Source organism: Acaromyces ingoldii, assembly GCF_003144295.1.
Source record: "Acaromyces ingoldii strain MCA 4198 unplaced genomic scaffold FA10scaffold_3, whole genome shotgun sequence".
Lineage (NCBI taxonomy): Eukaryota > Fungi > Basidiomycota > Exobasidiomycetes > Exobasidiales > Cryptobasidiaceae > Acaromyces > Acaromyces ingoldii.
The window spans coordinates 794,368-811,892 of NW_020290249.1; the positions used below are offsets into that span (position 1 = coordinate 794,368).

At 58.0% G+C, this 17,525-nt stretch overlaps 10 protein-coding genes across 10 annotated transcripts; 5 read left to right on the forward strand and 5 right to left on the reverse strand.

Annotated features, from left to right (window-relative positions):
• Nucleotides 1–77: 77 nt before the first annotated feature.
• FA10DRAFT_240706 (HlyIII-domain-containing protein) lies at nucleotides 78–1,995 on the reverse strand. The gene is made up of 8 exons (XM_025519218.1): nucleotides 1,565–1,995; nucleotides 1,447–1,489; nucleotides 822–1,385; nucleotides 630–757; nucleotides 443–571; nucleotides 365–381; nucleotides 270–308; nucleotides 78–208 (listed from the first exon to the last, which is right to left on the reverse strand). Exons 1-8 carry the CDS (start codon nucleotides 1,838–1,840, stop codon nucleotides 94–96), a joined length of 1,311 nt encoding a protein of 436 aa, XP_025377299.1. The 5' UTR covers nucleotides 1,841–1,995; the 3' UTR covers nucleotides 78–93.
• An 82-nt stretch (nucleotides 1,996–2,077) lies between these two features.
• FA10DRAFT_240708 (putative N-acetyltransferase 5) lies at nucleotides 2,078–2,923 on the forward strand (the record flags this gene model as incomplete). The annotated part of the gene is made up of 3 exons (XM_025519219.1): nucleotides 2,078–2,564; nucleotides 2,629–2,713; nucleotides 2,779–2,923. The coding sequence occupies 3 exons, from the start codon at nucleotides 2,078–2,080 to the stop codon at nucleotides 2,816–2,818; spliced, it is 612 nt and encodes a 203-aa protein (XP_025377300.1). The 3' UTR covers nucleotides 2,819–2,923.
• Nucleotides 2,814–4,088, reverse strand: FA10DRAFT_266606 (GPI2-domain-containing protein; the record flags this gene model as incomplete). Its single annotated transcript, XM_025521566.1, has 3 exons — nucleotides 2,814–3,801; nucleotides 3,840–3,842; nucleotides 3,870–4,088. Coding segments are annotated over 3 exons (918 nt in total), but the record flags the coding sequence as incomplete, so codon positions are not given.
• On the forward strand, nucleotides 3,909–4,692 carry FA10DRAFT_240710 (RNA-binding domain-containing protein). Its single transcript, XM_025519220.1, has 2 exons — nucleotides 3,909–4,458; nucleotides 4,537–4,692. Exons 1-2 carry the CDS (start codon nucleotides 3,988–3,990, stop codon nucleotides 4,651–4,653), a joined length of 588 nt encoding a protein of 195 aa, XP_025377302.1. The 5' UTR covers nucleotides 3,909–3,987; the 3' UTR covers nucleotides 4,654–4,692.
• Nucleotides 4,693–4,974: 282 nt separating this feature from the next.
• On the forward strand, nucleotides 4,975–6,636 carry FA10DRAFT_301386 (hypothetical protein; the record flags this gene model as incomplete). The annotated part of the gene is made up of 4 exons (XM_025524977.1): nucleotides 4,975–5,261; nucleotides 5,337–5,487; nucleotides 5,582–6,045; nucleotides 6,105–6,636. Exons 1-4 carry the CDS (start codon nucleotides 5,053–5,055, stop codon nucleotides 6,634–6,636), a joined length of 1,356 nt encoding a protein of 451 aa, XP_025377303.1. The 5' UTR covers nucleotides 4,975–5,052.
• FA10DRAFT_301387 (hypothetical protein) lies at nucleotides 6,401–7,274 on the reverse strand (the record flags this gene model as incomplete). Its single annotated transcript, XM_025524978.1, has 2 exons — nucleotides 6,401–7,099; nucleotides 7,169–7,274. Coding segments are annotated over 2 exons (458 nt in total), but the record flags the coding sequence as incomplete, so codon positions are not given.
• A 244-nt stretch (nucleotides 7,275–7,518) lies between these two features.
• Nucleotides 7,519–8,422, forward strand: FA10DRAFT_301389 (acyl-CoA N-acyltransferase). Its single transcript, XM_025524979.1, has 5 exons — nucleotides 7,519–7,644; nucleotides 7,720–7,779; nucleotides 7,855–7,944; nucleotides 8,037–8,069; nucleotides 8,143–8,422. Exons 1-5 carry the CDS (start codon nucleotides 7,570–7,572, stop codon nucleotides 8,287–8,289), a joined length of 405 nt encoding a protein of 134 aa, XP_025377305.1. The 5' UTR covers nucleotides 7,519–7,569; the 3' UTR covers nucleotides 8,290–8,422.
• An 850-nt stretch (nucleotides 8,423–9,272) lies between these two features.
• FA10DRAFT_230705 (UDP-Glycosyltransferase/glycogen phosphorylase) lies at nucleotides 9,273–11,566 on the reverse strand (the record flags this gene model as incomplete). The annotated part of the gene is made up of 4 exons (XM_025518830.1): nucleotides 9,273–10,739; nucleotides 10,798–11,211; nucleotides 11,276–11,385; nucleotides 11,455–11,566. The coding sequence occupies 4 exons, from the start codon at nucleotides 11,564–11,566 to the stop codon at nucleotides 9,273–9,275; spliced, it is 2,103 nt and encodes a 700-aa protein (XP_025377306.1).
• Nucleotides 11,567–13,078: 1,512 nt separating this feature from the next.
• On the forward strand, nucleotides 13,079–15,139 carry FA10DRAFT_301391 (pali-domain-containing protein; the record flags this gene model as incomplete). The annotated part of the gene is made up of 3 exons (XM_025524980.1): nucleotides 13,079–13,292; nucleotides 13,347–13,640; nucleotides 13,707–15,139. 3 exons carry the CDS (start codon nucleotides 13,079–13,081, stop codon nucleotides 15,137–15,139), a joined length of 1,941 nt encoding a protein of 646 aa, XP_025377307.1.
• FA10DRAFT_301392 (hypothetical protein) lies at nucleotides 15,083–17,499 on the reverse strand. Its single transcript, XM_025524981.1, has 2 exons — nucleotides 17,206–17,499; nucleotides 15,083–17,144 (listed from the first exon to the last, which is right to left on the reverse strand). The coding sequence occupies exons 1-2, from the start codon at nucleotides 17,482–17,484 to the stop codon at nucleotides 15,237–15,239; spliced, it is 2,187 nt and encodes a 728-aa protein (XP_025377308.1). The 5' UTR covers nucleotides 17,485–17,499; the 3' UTR covers nucleotides 15,083–15,236.
• Nucleotides 17,500–17,525: the final 26 nt, after the last annotated feature.

Sequence of the window (17,525 nt, forward strand, 5' to 3'; positions counted from 1 at the left end):
GGGGAGCGTGCGCAAATGACAAATTGCGTGACGAGTCTGACAGCTTTGTTCGAACGAGGCATGGTGACAATGCATCTATTTCTGCAGAGAGATCTAGGAAGCACGAAGAGCCTCAAGCGCGAGGCAGACAGCCTGAGCGCCACCGCCGAGGGGTCCGCTAGCCGCTTCTGCGGTGTGCCAGAATGCATATGCCCGTCGGATGCAAACGCTGTTGGTGGAAATCAGCCTTTGTGGGCTTGGGTCTGCAACGAGGCAAAGGCCAGACTCACTAGTGTGCAAAGGCGGCAGCAAGGATGAACCAGTGGAAGCTGAGGGTGATCGATGTCAGTTTTTGCTGGAAGAAGTTGTTTCAGGCCAGACTCACATCTGATGCGAAGCTCCCTGAGATCCGCTATTATTGTCAGTCACCGATAAGAAATAGGAGACCCTCCGACTGGCTCACAAAATAGTCAAAGGTGCCCGGCGAGAAGCGTTCAGGGATGCGTAGCATGTAGGTGCATGCGCCCACCACGTACATGGCGCCGCTCGCAATAAGCCAATGGACGCCCATTGTCCGTGAAATTGCCTCAAACTGTGGAAGCAGATCAGCTGTCCTATCCTTGACGCAAGGAGGTGCGAAACGGACTCACACCATACATTGCGCAAATGTGCGCCACGGGCACAATGGCGCTCAGGCCCAGGGCGAGAAAGACCGAGGTCCTGATGGGCCGATAGGCAGGCGTGGAGTATCGTCGCGACATGACGGTATACATTGCACCTGTCAAGAACAAGTTCTGTCAATGTTCATCCTGTCTCGTCTCTCCTCTGCACGTTCGACTCACCAGAGCCCAGCGAGGTAATCATGAACGCATACATGGCCTGGAGACGCGGGTGGCAGTAGAAGCCGTAGTGTAGCGCGGGCAGGAAGCTGCCAACGATCATGACGACGATGCCAATGTAGTCGAGCTTGTTGCACCGGTGCGCAAAGTCCCTCGAGTGGCACGCGACGGTGTGGAAGAAGCTGCTGAAGCCCAGGCAGACGACGGCGGCGATGAGAAAGATTGCGAAGCCGGCGACATCCTTCCAGTCGTTGGGCCGCTGAGAGGCGATGGTGTGCAGCGGGCCCATCAACGATGGACGAAGGACGGGAAGAGAGACGAGTGCATTGAAAGAGGGAGGGAGCGAGGGCGATTGAGCTGCTGCTCCTCTTCCGACGGGGAGCCAGGAACGCCAGCTGTCCTTTGACACAATGGCAGGTGTTGGCGGAACGATGGCGGCAGGGTAAAAGAGGGGATTGTGGGTGACAAAGCGGAGCTGCTCGGGAAGCCATCCTAGGACTTCGGCAGTGTGGAGCACGATGGCGACGAGGGCCACCTGGACGCCCCAGAAGTGCGTGTGGATGTTGACTATTGTCATGGTCGTCAGCCTTCCTTCCAACCTGCACTACACTGAGGAAAGAACTCTCACCTGTCTCGTTGTGGACATAGTCCCAGACGCTGCGCCAGCATTTCTAGAGCAGGAATCAGGTGCTTGAGCACAAGCACACACGACATCAGACTTCAAGTCGAGCGTGGCCCTCACTCACGTAGACGGAGTCGTGCTCGAACAGCTTGGTCGTCAAGACGCTGCCATCCGCCTCTTCCTTGCCATTCCCAGCTCTTTGTCTCGCGCCATTGCTCGCCCCGTTGGCCGTCGAGGTCGAAGTCGAAGTCGAGGCCGACGTCGAGCCGGCCAGTCGGGCCTGGAGCTCGTCCGATGTTCCGCCTGGGGTCCTGTAGCCTCTGAGGATGAAGTCGTTGTCTTGCGCCCAGATAGGGAGGTCGTCGTGCGAGCACAGCTTTGGATTGCCGTCGTTGCCCATCTTTTAACTGGACTGGCCTCCTCGTCTTTGTGGACGAGCGAAGAGAAGAGAGAGTTGATCGGTGCGAGCACACGTTTCTCCTTTCAGCAAGGTTGTTTGTTCTCTCTGTCCTTCGCATCCGGGAGTCGGGGTGGAGGACTTGGACTGGATAAATCTGAAAAAGAGAAAGACAGACTCCGTCTCTCTCTCTCGGTGACTGAGTCGCGACTTTTACGACTTGGCCCACGCAAGCAAAGGATGTCGCTCCTCCGGCCGTTCAAGGCCACGGACCTGTTCACCTTCAACTCGGTCAACCTGGACCACTGGACCGAGACCTACTCGCTGGCCTTTTACTTTTCCTACCTGACCCAGTGGCCGGACCTCGTCTACACGCAGCTCTCGCCCAGCGGCACGACGATGGGCTACGTCGTCGGCAAGGCCGAGGGCCGCGAGTCGACGACGGGCGCCATGGGCCGCACGCGGCCGCTCAAGGACCGCCACGGCCACGTCACGGCCATCACGGTCGCGCCCGAGTACCGTCGGCTGGGCCTGGCAAAGGGCATGATGGACCTGCTGGAGCGCGCGAGCGCAACGACGTACAACGGCTATTTTGTCGACCTCTTTGTCCGGCCGTCGAACCATGTCGCAGTGGCCATGTACGAGGGTCTGGGCTATGGCGTCTACCGAAAGGTCAAAGAGTACTATCAAGGAGGCGGTCAGGCAGGTCGGGACGAGGATGGATTTGGTGAGCTGCATCTCCTCAACAGGAGTTCTCCGCGCGCGCTGACTTGCAATTACTTGCTACCCAGACATGCGCAAGGCACTGCCCAGAGATACAAAGAAAGAGACGGTGCGCGATGGCAAAGTGGGCCGAAATACTGTCGTCAGCCCAGAGTGGGTGCCTGCTCGATTTTGTTACACCGTGCTCGGCCGCTGACCTCTTTGCATCGCTTCCACAGAGCCACCTATTTTGAGCCGTTTCCCAAACCAAGACGATGATAGAAATACAATTGCCAGCTCATAAAGATGATGACGATGACGACCGATGCAGTACTTATGTAGGCATGCACTTAGTAATAGTGAATGGCCTGTCTCCTGATCCTCGGCACGCCCACGTCCCACGGCCCGCTCCTGCCCACCTTCCACCGCTGGGCGCGCCTCATCCACGCGGGGCAGACGAGGCTGAGAAAGACGGCGGCGAGGCTGTTGGCAGCGACGGCCGTGGATGAAAAGGCAGCCAGGAGGGCGCTCGAGGTGATGCAGAGAGCCAGCGTGAAGAAGATCGGAGGGCCAACGACACCGAGGGGATGCCTGGTCGACGAGGAGGAAGCCACAATGACGACGACGCAGGGTAGATGGTGGCGAGACCACCGTGGAACAAAGGCAAAGAGGCAGATGGACGAGAGAATGAGGCTGAAGACCTGGGTCGGAGAGGGCAGGCGCGAGGCGAGGACGATGGAGGAAAAGACGCAGGCGTTGAGCGAGAGCGTGGCGGGCAGGTTGTTGGCCCCAGGCTGGCGGTGCTTGCTGCCGCCGTCGGGCCCACTGAAGTCGGCCAGTGCAAAGCCGAGGAGAAAGAGGGCAGTGGAGAGGGCTGCGATGGAGTCCGACGTTGTTGCCTCGGTCAGCGTCCGCAGCAGGGGCGACAGGGCCAGGAGGGTGAGGGCCAGGAGCGCATACGAGAGCGGCTGTGCGAGCGGCTTGGCCCGCAGCTGGGCCTCCTGCTTCCTCCTCGCCGCTTGTCGCGTGGAGAGGGCCTCATTTGGGTCGGGCGGCGGCATGCTAAACACGCTCGTCGCAGGTGTGGTGCTGGCGAAGACGACGATGGCTGCCACGCTGGCCAGGGCGAGACCCTCGGCGCTGACATGGCCGGCGCGGAGATGCAGAAAGAGACTGACAAAGAGCGTCGTGATGCTGAGATGCTGCGTCAGGGGCAAGGACCAGACGACCAAGGTGAAAAAGGAAGGGAGCGATGTGAGGGCTGGGTGTTGTGCATGCATGCATGCATCAGCTGCCGTCGAGCAAGAACAGAGAGTACCCATGCTCCACTCACGATCCGTCTTGAGCTGCTTGAGAAAGTCATCGGGGACGTAGTCGTCCGGATACGGCTGGCTGGCCCACAGGATCCGTCGCCATTTGGGCTTCTCCATTCCTCGTGGTGGAGGAAAATGAGGAAGGAAGGTCGGGCGAGGTGGAGAACAACATCAAGCACTAATCCACAGACGCGCCCTCTCTTTTTCATATCCCTCACTTTGACCAGACGAACGATGGCAAGCCCGAGCGGCTCTCCTGCCCCCCGCGCATCGTCGTCGTCGTCGTCATCGCAAGCCTCACCGTCGCTACCATCCTCATCGCAGGCCTCGACGGTGGCCAAGGCAGCGGCCATCTCGGACAAACGCCTCTTCATCGGCAATCTGCACCCGAGCGTGGACGAGTACTGCCTGGTGCAGGCCTTTACGCCGCATGGCCACATTGTCAAACTCGACATTGTCTTTCACAAGACCGGTGCGCTCAAGGGGAAGCCGCGAGGGTATGCATTTATCGAGTACGCAAAGACGCAGGAGGCCGTCAAGGCTATCCGGGCCAATGACGGGAGGATGCTCCGGGGCAGAGAGCTGCGCGTGTCCTTTGCCAATGCGGTGAGCATCTTTCCTGCGGTCCTTCGACAGTTGACAGAGCTTGTTGCTGATCCTTGTCTCTTGCACGACTCCTCTCAGAACGATCACTTGGACGCGACAGGGACCGGACCCCATCGAAAAGCTAGGGTGCCCGTCGATGTGCAGAAGCCGACAGCGCTGAGCCTGGTTAAGAAGTCACAGAGACCCGATGGGTGAGTCCAGCCACCACTTGCTTCGCTTGCATCGATAGCAAACTGATGGGCGAGTGTGGCTCTTTCGACAGCACCGACGCAAGAATAGCGGCCATGGAAGCGAAGCTGGCCAATCTGCGTGGAAAGTCCAGTAAGGAGGGACAGGGCGCCTCAACGACGATGGCGACGACGACAGCGACCAAGACATCGACGCTCAAGGGCCATCCATCGCTGCCAAAGAAGCCACCCACCTCACAATAATCTATGTAGAAGTAGCATTGTAACCATAACTCATTGTCATCCTGCCTCTTGGCTAATTTACTCTCCTGCTTGTGGAGCCTTCGTTGCCTGACATTTCTTCTCCACTTTTGACCTGCAACTTGCGTTGTCTTCAGGTCGGTCACACAGAGGACCGACTCGGACGATGACATTCACGCAGCGCAACCTCTACTACCTCCGAGCCTCGCCCCACATTGTCCTTCAGACGGTGCTGTACCTTGACCCAAAGCACCTGCGCTGGATGAATGCCTACTATGGCGACGACGAGGACGACGAAAACGACGCGCAGCACCCCTCCGGCCGGTACCGCGGCGACCTCGTCCTGGCAAAGGCGCTGCAGGTCCTCAAGACTCGGTGCGTCAGCCACTGCATATCCCTGCCCCTCCTTTCCTTTAATACGGCCAGCTGCTGACGATTATTGCCCGACAGCATCATGCCCAAGCTCAGGAGAGAGTCCCAAGAGGGTGGTCCGCTGGGCTCGACGAACAAGAAGGAGCAGGTCGATGTGCACGTAGACGTCGACTTCCAAATGGCCTACTTTTTCAAAAAGGTCCCGGGGAGGCATGCCGTCCTGCTCAAAGTGGGTCGAAGTGCCGTGTAGTGAGATGGAGAAAAGCGATCGCTAATGTATCTGGTCCATGGGGCACTCCTCTATCGCCTCACCACCGGCCCAGGAAAAGGCAATGATGTTTCCTCAGGCTCCGAGCGGTCCGATGGCACCGCCGGCTCTTCCGGCTTCAGCGGCAAGGAAGAGGAAGCAGGGTACAGAGCTGCCCCGGCCATCGGACCTCGCTGCTCGACAGGGTCTCCAAGCGGGCGAGAGTGTCGTGGAAGAGGGCGCGGACGTGGCAGAGGGAAATGAGCCAGAGACGGATGGAGATGGGGGGTCAGAATCATTGCGAAAGAGGAGAAGAGGGCTCGAGGTGATGGGCATCCGTGTCAAGGAGGAAGATGACGATGAGGTGCAGCCGCTCGGCGAGCTCAATGGCGCCTTGGCCTCGACGTTCGTCAAGCAAGAGGAGGAGGAGGCGGCGGACGCAGCCCCACTTGAGAATGAGCCCATCGACCTCGGTGCCAATGACGATCCCGTCGACGACAAGAAACCAAAGATCCACGTCAAGTACTCTGGCTTCAAGATGTGAGTGTTGCTCGTCGCTGCTCGAGGATTACCCTTCTTACTGATGGTGTCCCAAACAGATTTGGCAAGATGCTGGTCCTGGTCATTGAGCCGAGCCGGCAGATGAAGAAGCGCGCGCCTGAGCTGTTTACAGTGCAGACAGCAACTTCCACGGCACAACAGCAGATGCGACGGATCAGCGAGACGCCGGTACCTTCCTCCTCACGAGGCCCGCCAGACGTTGCGTCGATGCGAACACCCAGTCGAGCTCGCTCCTCGTTTCTGGAAGATGAGGATGAAGACGAGCACCCGCGCGACTCGAGGAACATTAGTCGAACTCCAATTCGAGGCTCAGCGCTTGGCAGAGGTCTTTTCCGGGGCACGCCCAGCGAGTACGAGGCCACGCCGACGCCGACGCCTGAGCCAGAGGGCAGGAGGATCCAAGATGCGCTGCAACCAGAGCGAGGCGAGGACGAGGAGCGCGAAGAAGAAGAAGACGAGGGAGGGGAAGAGCAAGTGGACCAATCGGCAAGCTTCATCCTTGCCAGCCAGATGCTCGAGGATGGCGTAGGCGGCGAAGGAAATGACATTGATGACGACGCGGGCGACTAATAGAAGGGGACTCATGCATTCCATCTGTACTTCTAACAATGCAATGCTCTTGAACAGAGGGGGAACTTGGTATCTCATGCTGTTGCTCGCAGTACGTTCCAGGCAGTGTGCCTACTCGTGGAAGAAGGCAATGGGGTCCTTTTCAGACATGATCGCACGGTACCACTTTGGGCGATCGTCGTCGGGCGTCTTTCCGCCCTCTTCGGTGTAGAGCGAGTGGAAGACGACGTCCTTTGCGCTCTGCTCGCCATCAGGAGGATCATGGATCCTAACGTGGATGTAGGCGTCGGGACCAGCCTTTGGGAGGCGGATCTTGCCAAAAATGATGGTGCCATACGACACTGTCCCAGCACGGACGGCGACGAGGTCTCCCTTCTTGACGTCAAAGGAGGCGAGGTCAGCGTCAGAGACGGACGAGACTGACTCGTACATGCGCGGCTCGTGCTTGTCCCAGTCCTTGCGGCTGCGTTTTGGCCACGCCTAGTCAGCCCTGGACGCAGACTGCAATCAGATCGTCACTGGGGTCACTCACCTCTTGAGGAGCACCTCTTTGATCTGAGGAGAGAGGATGCTGAATGCCTCGACGGCGCGGTCCTGAGGGGCGTGCTGCTCCGACAGGGAAATCTCTTCCGTCATTGTCTAACTATCCTTATCGTGGGGTTGCGTCTGGGTGCTGATTGGGAAAGTGATAGCGGTAGCGTGAATGGGAAGCGCCAATCCGAATGGCGGTGTGGAGCGAGCTCTATTTTTGGCGAGGAGCGCTCGGCAGCACGTGAGGTTGGGGGCTCGAGCGTTTCTTCTCGAGTCAGGCATGACGTCGTGTCACCACCATCGCTACTTTCCTTCTTTCTCGTTAACGTCCGAAGTGGTCGAGATCGAGAAGCCAGACGCCTCGTCGTGATCAAGAAGCTGCCATAGAGACATAGAGACAAGATGAGCCGAAAAGCACCACTGGCGGTCAATGTGCGGCCCGCCACGCCCGACGACATCCCCACGTTGATTCAATTCGTGAGTCAGCCTGTTGCCCCTGCGCAATGAGCCGGTGCTGCAAGTACTACGCTGAACAGGGACATCGACACGTAGATCAAAGAGCTGGCCATCTACGAAAAAGAGCCCGATGCAGCAAAGGCGACACCCGAGCTGGTGAGCATGATTTCCAACGCTTGTAGACTGACCTGGAGCTGACGACACACACGCCCCCTATTCTGTTGTCGACAGATGAAGGAGAATCTCTTTGAGAAGAAGTACGCAGAAGCGCTCGTCGCTGAGGACCCTGAGCAAGGCAATCGGGCCGTGGGGATGGCCATCGTGAGTCCAGCTGCTGTCCTCTCTGTTCGCGACGAACACACGCGGCCGTGGAGCTGTACTGACGAGCTGAATCTGCACCTCCCTTCTCAAAGTACTTTTTCTCGTTCTCGACCTGGACCAGCAAGGTGAGATACAGCTGCTAACTCTCCCCCTGCACCAATTTACTGACGAGAAACTCTCTCTGTGCGCCTGATGCAGCCGTCTCTGTACCTGGAAGACCTCTTCGTGGTCCCGAACCTGCGAAACCGTGGAGCGGGAAAAGCCCTCTTCCGCGCTCTTGGACGAGTCGCCGAAGAAAGGGGCTGCCAGAGGCTCGACTGGCAGGTGCTCAAGTGGAACGCGTAAGTTCTTACCTCCTCCTGCCTTTTGCCCTTGTAGACGGCGCGCTAATCGACAGCACAGCCCGAGCATTGCATTCTACGAAAAGGTGCTCAAGGCTGAGCCGATGCATGACTGGGTCCAGGAGAGACTCGATGTCGAAGGAATCAAGCGATTGCAGACTCTTGGCCTGTAGCATCTTCCCTCGTCACTTTTGAGAAGTAGCTTCCAAAGTTCAGGAAAGCCTATTTAGTCGCACACGTGTTGGTTCTCCACTCTGCGAGCAAAGCGCCCCCCTCTCTATTCATACGTCATTCTGCCGGGACGTGGGCCGACCTGTCTGATTTTGGCACTGCCGGCAATCGTCTGTGCTCTCACCACCATCAGCAACAAAGCTTCCCCCCTTTTCCGCATACACAGCCCACCCGGTCACATTTAAAGTCCAGTAGCCATGTCTGTTAATGAACCCAACTCGACTTCTGCGAGCTCTACGGCGGCCACGGCGGAGTCTGTGACGGGCGCGGGAAGCGCCGCGACCGCTTCCGACCCAAAGATGCCGACAACGGGGGAACAGGTGCCCCTCGCGGGCATCGAGCCGGGCAAGGACGTGCCCTTCATGGACCAGGTCAAGGGCAACGCAAAGATGATGGCCGGCAAGGTGTTTGGAAACGACAAGGAGGTGCAGCAGGGCGCGGCCGTGTGAGTTGTGTTGGACTCTGAGCTGAGAAGAGACGATCGTTTTGCTGACTTTGAGCAAATGCGATGGATTGGCAGGGTCCGAGGTCATGAGAAGCCTCCTAGCTCTCAGTAGGAATGTCCGCTTCCTTTCTCTTCGTTGTAAATAGATACAATACCTGCCAGAGTCTTTCCTTCGACTACTCAGCCAGGAGGGCAGCGACTGAAGCGTGACAAGCAGGGTGAAAGGTGACAGATGAATTTTGGGCCGTTACAGGAGCAAAAGCCAATAGGACATCAAGGATTCGTCAAGAGAATCAACAAGGTATATCGATCTAGAAGAGCGACTTGCAAAGCAAAGCAAAGAGAACGAGATAGAGGATGACGCAGAGCCTGACAATTGGGCCCGTCAGGGGTGCCTTTTTCTGCTGGCTAGCCCGAAGGGCCTCGAGCTCTTCGTCGGTCAGGTTGGCCAGACCGGCGCGCTCGACGACCTCTTCATAGCCGCGCACGACGGCATCCATGGCGTCCCACCATGTCTTGCGCGTCGCTACGAGCTGGGCGCGCTCGCCCATCGCTCCGCGCAGCGCGCGGTCCCGCACGAGTCGCTCGAGGAGTATGCTGTAGGACCGTGCACAGGACTGGAACGCAGCCGACGAAGGCGACATGGCAGCGGCAAAGTCGGCCACAGAGGGAATGGGCGCGGCGAGGCCCGATGTGGGCGCCTGATGGATCTTGGACGACGAGGGGGAGCGCTCGTACGAAGGGCGAAGCTTGGACGCGGCCGTCGTGGCAGCCTCCGCAAAGTCGGCCATGACGGCTGCCGTCGCTGCCACCGCCGGCGTGGAAGACCCAGAAGGCGAGGACGACGACGACGACGACGACTGCGAGTGTTGCCGGAGTGCCCGCAACCGTGGCGAAGAGTTGGCCAGGGATGTCGTGGACTTTTTGGGCGAAGACTCAATTGCAGACGAGGACGAGGAGGTCGCGGCAGCCTTGACATCGAGCAGAAGTCCAGTCCTGCCTTGCGTGACGAGGTCCGAGGTGCCCTCGGCGTGAAGACCAACGACGGGAAGACCCGAGGCCAGTGCCTCGAGGACGACCTGGCCAAACGTCTCGGTGAAGCTGGGAAAGGCAAAGACGCTGCTCGACGCATACATGGCCGCCAGTCGCTTGCCCTTTTGATGCCCCATGAAGGTGGCGTCGAGACCGTAGCGCGCACAGAGCCTCGTCAAGTCACCTCGGGCAGGACCGTCACCGACAAAGACGAGCTTGGCAGCCGCGCGAACGGGCGTGGGAAGGAGCTTGAAGGCCTCAATGAGGAGACGGATGTTCTTCTCCCAGGAGATGCGGCCAACGTAGAGAATCACCGTCTTGCTCTCGAGCGACGCGGATCCCGTCCCAGCCGTCGTGGAAGGGCCCTGGTCGGACTTCGAAGACGAAGAAGAAAGGGCAGGTGGGGGCAGTGCAAAGGCACCACCGGGCAGGTCGGGAATGCCCGAGAGACTGTCGTACGCCGGGGGTGGGCTTAGCTCGGGCGAAGCCGTCAGCGAAGGACCAGTGGGGGGCGTGCGGATGAAGCTGTCGTCTTCGGGACTCGAGCTGGCCGAAGACGAGGAAGCTCGCTTCTGTCGCCTCGAGTGAAAGCCGACACGGAAGCCAAGCTTGCTGGCGAGCTGAGCCATAGCTGCTTCTTCGACTTCGCTGCTGTTGAGAGCGGGCGTTGCCAGGTCCTTGGTCAGATTCAAGGGCTTGGGCGTGCATCCCCAGCTGGAACGGAGGTTGTCGTCGCGGGCGGCGGGCTTCACAAGACTGTCAGCGTGGTGTCGACGCTCAAGACTAAAGCTAGTAATCACTCACATTGAAAAGAGTCGTGTCAACACCGCGGCTCCAGATCTCGACATTTTCAAAGCCCTTTGCCTGGAGCATGCGTCGAGTGCTCTCGCTGGGACAAAAGACCATGTCGCACCGAGCGTGCAGGCTCCTCGTCAGGCTCCACATGGTCTCTTCGAGCCATGGCATGCCGAATAGCGTCGCGTAAGTGGGCAGGTTGGTGTGGTACGATGAGACGCACGGGACGAGGGGTAGCCACTTTTGAACGACGGGCAGCATCTGAGCACCCAGCCAGATGGGGTCGACGAAGTGGATGACGTCGGGTTTGAACTGCTGCAGTCGACGGATGAAGCGAGGCCGCATGAAGTTGAGCTTGAGGCCAGGGTAGATGATGAGGGGCAACCCGAATGTGCCCACGACGGCGTGGCCAGCATACTGGGTCTGCAGGGTAGCGAACGACGCCAGCTCAGTCACACGGCAGGCCAGGCTGGGCGGAACCACTCACAATGCCAGTCTCGGGACCACACACGATTGCCTCATGGCCTTCAGCGTTGAGATGCTCGAGAAGACGCGCCAGTGTACGCGTCACGCCGTCCACCTTGGGAAGGAAGTTCTCTGAACAGCCCGAGTAAAGGATCGAGTGAGTTTGGCGCTCGTATCAGACACGGCTTGACGTCTACTCACCGGTGACGATGGCGACGCGGAGCTTTCTCCTCTTTTGGTCGGCGCTGGGGTACGGCAACGCGCGCCCAGATGACGCGGAAGGTGGCGCCAGCGCGACCGTGACCTGGTCCATCTTTTGTAACGTGTTGTTGTGCGACGATAAACTCGAGTGAGTGGCGACCGACGAGAATGGCGGTGGCAGATGAGGTAACAAGGTAGAGGGATGAAAGGAGGAGAACTGAGAGCGCCTGCGTCCAGTGGCAAGAGATGGTGGCGTAGACGACGAGGGCGTGTTGATCCTTCTAAGGGCTGACTCCAGAAGGGGCGAGGTAAATTTGAAGGGGGCCAAGCAAAGGAAAAAGAAATCCCGTCGGTCGCCGTGCAAAATCCGTTCGAGAGCCTGCTCTCACTCGTTCGTACGAGATTTTCTCACCAGCAGCTTCCCCCGTGCTGCACCGATCCGACTACAAAGAAGGACCTTGTGTAGGAATAATAATGCGCGCAGGAGGGGCTCGTGTTTGTGGTGTTGTTAATTTTTTTTTGGGACGGTGGTGAGCGTGCATGCTTCTACAAGGTCCAGTCGCCCGCTAGCTTCCTCCTCCTCTTCGGCCCGCAGGAGTGGCCAAAACGATCCCTCTCGGAATTCTCGCGGTCTTCTACGGCACTCGTTTCGCGCCTGCCCATCTCGAACGAGTCGAGGGCACGACCCCCTGAGCAGCGACGAGGCAGATAGGGTCAGCGAGCTTAAATTTTAGAGCTGCCAATGCACGTTTGCTCTAAGTGAGCGAACGTGGAGTGACCGATCCTGACACAGCGCCCGACGATATGACCAAGTGGTCTTGTTCTCACGCACGCGATCCTGTCAGCTAACTTTGGCGCACAGTACGATCTCAGTAGGACTCTTCTCGAATGCGGAGAGTCGCTGAGGAAGGCAAGAAAGACCCTGACAGATTTTTGTAAGCAGCATCTCAGACTTGGTAGAAGAACGAGCTACTCCATCGACAAGCATCGGCTCAAATTCACTTGAGTCGAGAAGACTCAACATAGAATCTCGAGATCGAATATAGTCTTCAGGTGTCAACCCGTCGTGTTCGAGCGCGCCTTGCCCATCGCATCTACATTGCCTAGGCCTAGCTTTCACCCACGAGCCTGCGCCTATACATGAGAAGGAAAGCGACGAGGATATGCGGTCCCTCCCAAGCAGGTACGAAGCGAGTCCCCGATGGAACTCGAACATGAGAAGGGAGTGAATACAATGACTGAAAGCGAGAGAATTCTGACAAATCTCAATGCAAGCCACGCGAGCCCGAAACCCGCACCTGCATCACCGCCACTTTTTTGCTCGCGAACATCTCCCAGCTTTGGTGCGGGGGACATCCAGTCACGACGGAGATCCGAGGCACTAGCGCTTCCCCCTCTCTTCTGCCTGATCTTCGGTCGTAGAGCTTTCTTCATCACCACGACAAATCCACAACAGCGCGCAAGTGAAGACAGCGGAGGACACAAGAGTGGGACCCGACTTCTGTATCAGTGCCCCTTTTTTGGGTTTCTCCATCTCCTTCCACCACAATAAGTTTTTCGCGCCCGCGCGCTCTCGCTTCGACAACGAAAAGCTTCTCAACATTCTCCCAGAGTAGGACACAAGATGAAGGCCGCCACACCGGGCACCATTCTGGTCCTGGCCGCCTGTATTCTTCTCGTCCTCGTCACCGTCTCCACCCCAGTCATCAAATCGATCACCTTTCTCGATGCAAAGATTGGCGGAACAGGAACCGAAGGAGGACAGACGGCCTCGTTGGGCTGCCTTGGTTACTGCATTGGCGACAAGTGCAGTAGCCCGTCGATTGGATACAGCTTCGGTGAGGACAATGATGATTTCAGTTTCCATCCTTTCTGACAAAGGTTCCTTGCAGATCCCAATCAGCTGCTCAACATCGACCTCGTCCCGGCAAAGTACACCTCGACAGTCATCAAGGGCCTGACGTATGCCCTTGTGATGCATCCAGTTGCGCTGGCCTTTGGTGCCATTGCGTTTATCATGGGCATTATCGCGCACTGCAGTGCCGTCTGTTGCTTGGACGTCATCTTTGCCAATCTGGCCGCCGGGTCTGCCCTCATTGCCTTTGGTCTCGATTGCGCCCTCTTCATCATCGCAAAGAAGAGGATCGAAAACATCAATGGAGCAAGTGCAACTCTCGGCACCGCTCGTGAGTGTTTCTTTCTTTTGCAATGTGCGCATGCGCTCTTTTTTCATTGACCCCTTATGATCACAGTCTGGATGACACTGGCCGCATGGATCCTCATGTCGATTGGTTCTTGTGCACTTACGTGTGGCTGCTGTGCTGGCCGGAAGCGCGAGAAGAAGATGAAGGACGACTTCGACTCTTCCTGGAAGAACAACGGCGGAGGGAGGACGGGAGAGTCGTACGGCGAAAGGATGCGCATGGAAGCCATGGAGGCGGAGCGTGACCGCAAATGGAGGCAAAAGGAAGCGGATCTGCCCAAATTTGCAGAATTTGAGACCGAGCACGTCGAAAGTGTGCCTCTCAAGAGCGCGGACTACGATGAGCAGGCCTACGCGGCCGGCAATGGCTATGGGTACCAACATGGAGGTGCCTATCATGATCCGTATGCGGACCATCAGAATGCCGCTGACCCCTACGGCGGCGGGCCGGCAGGCTACCTCAACCACGATCCCTACGGCGGTCCTGGCGGTGCATACGCTCCTGGCGTTGGCCCTGGGATGCCTCGACACAACCACCAATACGAGCCCTCTTGGCAGCAGCAACACCCTGATTCGTACCACAACGAGGCAGCGTACGGCATGGCGGGGGCGGCAGGTGCGGGCGCAGCGGCAGCGGCAGCGTCTGGCCTTCGCAGGCAGCCCACGCACGAATACGGAGCGTACAATGATGCAGCGGCAGGCTCATCAATGGGCCACGCGATGGACTACAGCGGCAACACCTTTGGCGGAGCGGCAGGCGGTGGCAGTCGCGCTGGCGGCTACTCCGATGTGGGACATGCCTCTTCGCACGACGACTACGCTGGGCCGCATCGATCCTTTAGCCAAAGTGTCGCGGGGCAGTCGAGGACACCATCGCGAGCCGGTAGTTCGAGGAACTTGCCTCCGCCGTTGCCGACGATGCCTACTTCTCACAGTAGCAACAGCAATCACCCGGCAGAGATTCCTTACCTTTCTCCAACTTCGCCTTCGGGCGGCCGTCTCCCGGGGAGGGAGCCATCGATCGATGATGGCTTCGGACTTGCCGTTCTACAAGCGGGCGAAGCGCAAAAGCACCTCCAGAATCGGCCCCTCCCCTCCTCACCGCCGTCAGCGACTCAAGCTGACAACTTTGAAGAGGAGCAACCCCAGCAGCAGACCTCGCAGCTCTACAGAAACGAGAAGCAAATGGTCAAGGATCACTACGCGCAGCAGGACGCGTCAGCCTCGGCTTCAGCTTCAGCGCCGAATGCCGCGAGATCCGCCTCGAGAGCGAGGCCACTTCCCGCTGCGCCTGGTCACAACGATACATACCAGAAGGGAGAGTCGTCGGGGTACGAGCGCTCATACCGGCCCTCACAATCACAACGAGACGCGCACGACGACGAAGAGGCGCCGCCATACCACCCATCCGCCGATATGGACCCTGCCACAGGTGCCTCCGAAGGGCAAGGAGGCGACCAGTACTATTCTCACGCATACTGAAGGACATTCTCATAACGACCAGCTTTTAGCATCTCGTCTTGCCTGCCAGTTCTTGTACCGTTAGTCTTGCTCTTCGTGGACAATCGATCTTATTACGCTACAAGACGTTTGTCAACAGCAAGAGCCTCTTTTGGCAGAGGCACACCAGTACATCCTCGCCTCCTGACGCAGTCTCGAGATGAAGTGCTGCGACAGAGACGAGAGGTCCACTTGGGCTGCCTTGCTCCTGGTCCTCTTTCGAGTCTTGTCGAGTGCCCAATCGTATGACTCTGCTCCTCGATGTGTTGTCATAGCGCAACGGCTGCCCCGGTTGGGCGACATTCTTGGGCGTGTAATAGACGAATAGATTCCCCGCGCCCATCGATGACGTGCCGTGCCGCCTCTCTTCCTCGACAGCGGGTGCATTTTCAAAGGCCAGCACGACGGAGCCCTCCGTCGATCGTCGAGGGAAGATGTAAGTCCGGTGGGCGTCTCGTTTGGACGCGAGAACGTATGCGAGCGCCGGCAACGTCTCAACGTGATTCCACCCTTGAGAGGGCTCCTGTTCAAAGACTATGCCGTCCAGGTCTCTTTTGAAGACGAGTTTAGCGGCAAGACTCTCCGGTGAGAAAGGGAGCGGTGTCGCGAGACACATCAGTGGACCTGGTCCATACTCTTTTGACACGGGGATCATGGCTTGGACCTCGGAAGGCGGGGTTGTTTGCATTCGCAGCACAAAGCAGGGCTTTCCTACGGTCGCATCTTCCTCCTCCAGACCGTCTTGCAGCAGACTCGATGGTTTTGTTTCATCAGCCGTGGTCCCTCCAACGTTGCCGCCGGTCGACTCCGGTCCGGCATATCTTTCGAGACCGTCCAGAACATCGAGAAGCTCTGTCGGGTCGAGCGTCTCCGGCACCTCCTCTTCCTCCTCATCTTTGAAGACGGTTGTCCACCTCGATCCGACTTGGGCCTTCTCAAGGTGCAACGTCAAAAGGCTCACCTGCTTTTCCTTCTCAGTGCTCTTCCCATGAACTTTCTCCCAAGTCCAGACCGATCCGTCCGGGTCTGTGTCTGCCCAAAAGCTTCGCGGTGCGTACCGACCGTCCTTGAGATTTTGAGCAGCTGGATGCGCCGCCTCGCTCTCTTCTTCCTCTTCCTCAGTTCCATTTCCGATCTCGACAATCCGTGGTCCGTCGTTGGAGGAGGAGGTAGGAGACAGCTTGAGTTGAAGGGCTTTGCTCGTAAATTGGCAGCGCACATTGCGTTTCTCGACGGTCGACGGAAGCATAAAGACGACCGTCACAGTCTCAGAAGTCTGTGTCCATGAATAAGGCGGTGGCGGTCTCTTCGGTCTCAATTTTTCGTGATTCTGGCCTGATAATTTGGACACATCTTCCTCCTGCGTGACTTTGGCTCTCTTTCCTGGTGGCGGCGATTGCGGCGAAGCGGCCCCTTCCTTACTAGGATCCATACGAATGGGGGCTTCGGCCGCGAGATAGACTGTCGCTTCGTCCTGCTCAACAAAGTAGCACGGTTCATCTGAAACGAACCTTTCCACCAGCTCCATCACTGTCACTGCCGATCCTGCCGCCTGGTCACCGCCTTCCGCTCCCAATCCGACTCCAACTTCGTCCCCGAGCTGAATCCGAGTCACGAGAATCTCGAACACCGTCTGCGCTGTTGGCCAAGTCGCTGACGAGGAACCCATGCTTCCTCCTAGTCCGGGTCGCTTAGTAACCATTTGCTCGACCCTATCTGCTCTTTGCAGTACGAATTGAATACAGTCTTTTTGGCGCAGTTGGACGGCTGACAGTAGCTTGAAAGGCTCTTGCTGGCCAAGGGCCCATGTCTTGACTATCGCCCCAGTCCATCTCGAGGAAGACTCCAGTTGCGAGGTGCGCAGAAGGGAAACAAGACCATTGCCATCCGAGACGAGCCATCGATCGCTGTCGATTGCTATCAGAGATGGGAGCTCCTTGGTTGCTGTCGAAATACGGTGAAGGGGATGGAATGACGGGTGTAGGTCCTGTCAAAAGCGATATTGAATCAACGACCTTTCTGATTGCGGCAGTCATGCTTTTATTTACCTCTGGTTCGAACGTCACAAGGACAACAAAGCCATTGCCGTCAATGTAAGCAGCCTGATTCGGCCTCGCGCCCGCTGCGAGGTGAGGGTGCCTCGAGCGATCCTTGAGCTCCTTGTATCCTAGCGGAGCCGCTGCCGACGAGGAAGATGAGAAGGTGCTGCCAGGGAGTGGAAAGGACTGTTCGACGACTCGAGAGGAGGCATCTCCGTCGTCGTCATCAATCAAGCGATAGGCTTCGAAGCGAGGATTGAGCAGCGCCCTCTTTGCTGCGAACGCCATGGTCTGGAGAAGTCTGGAAGAAAGTGCAATGGAGGAAGGCC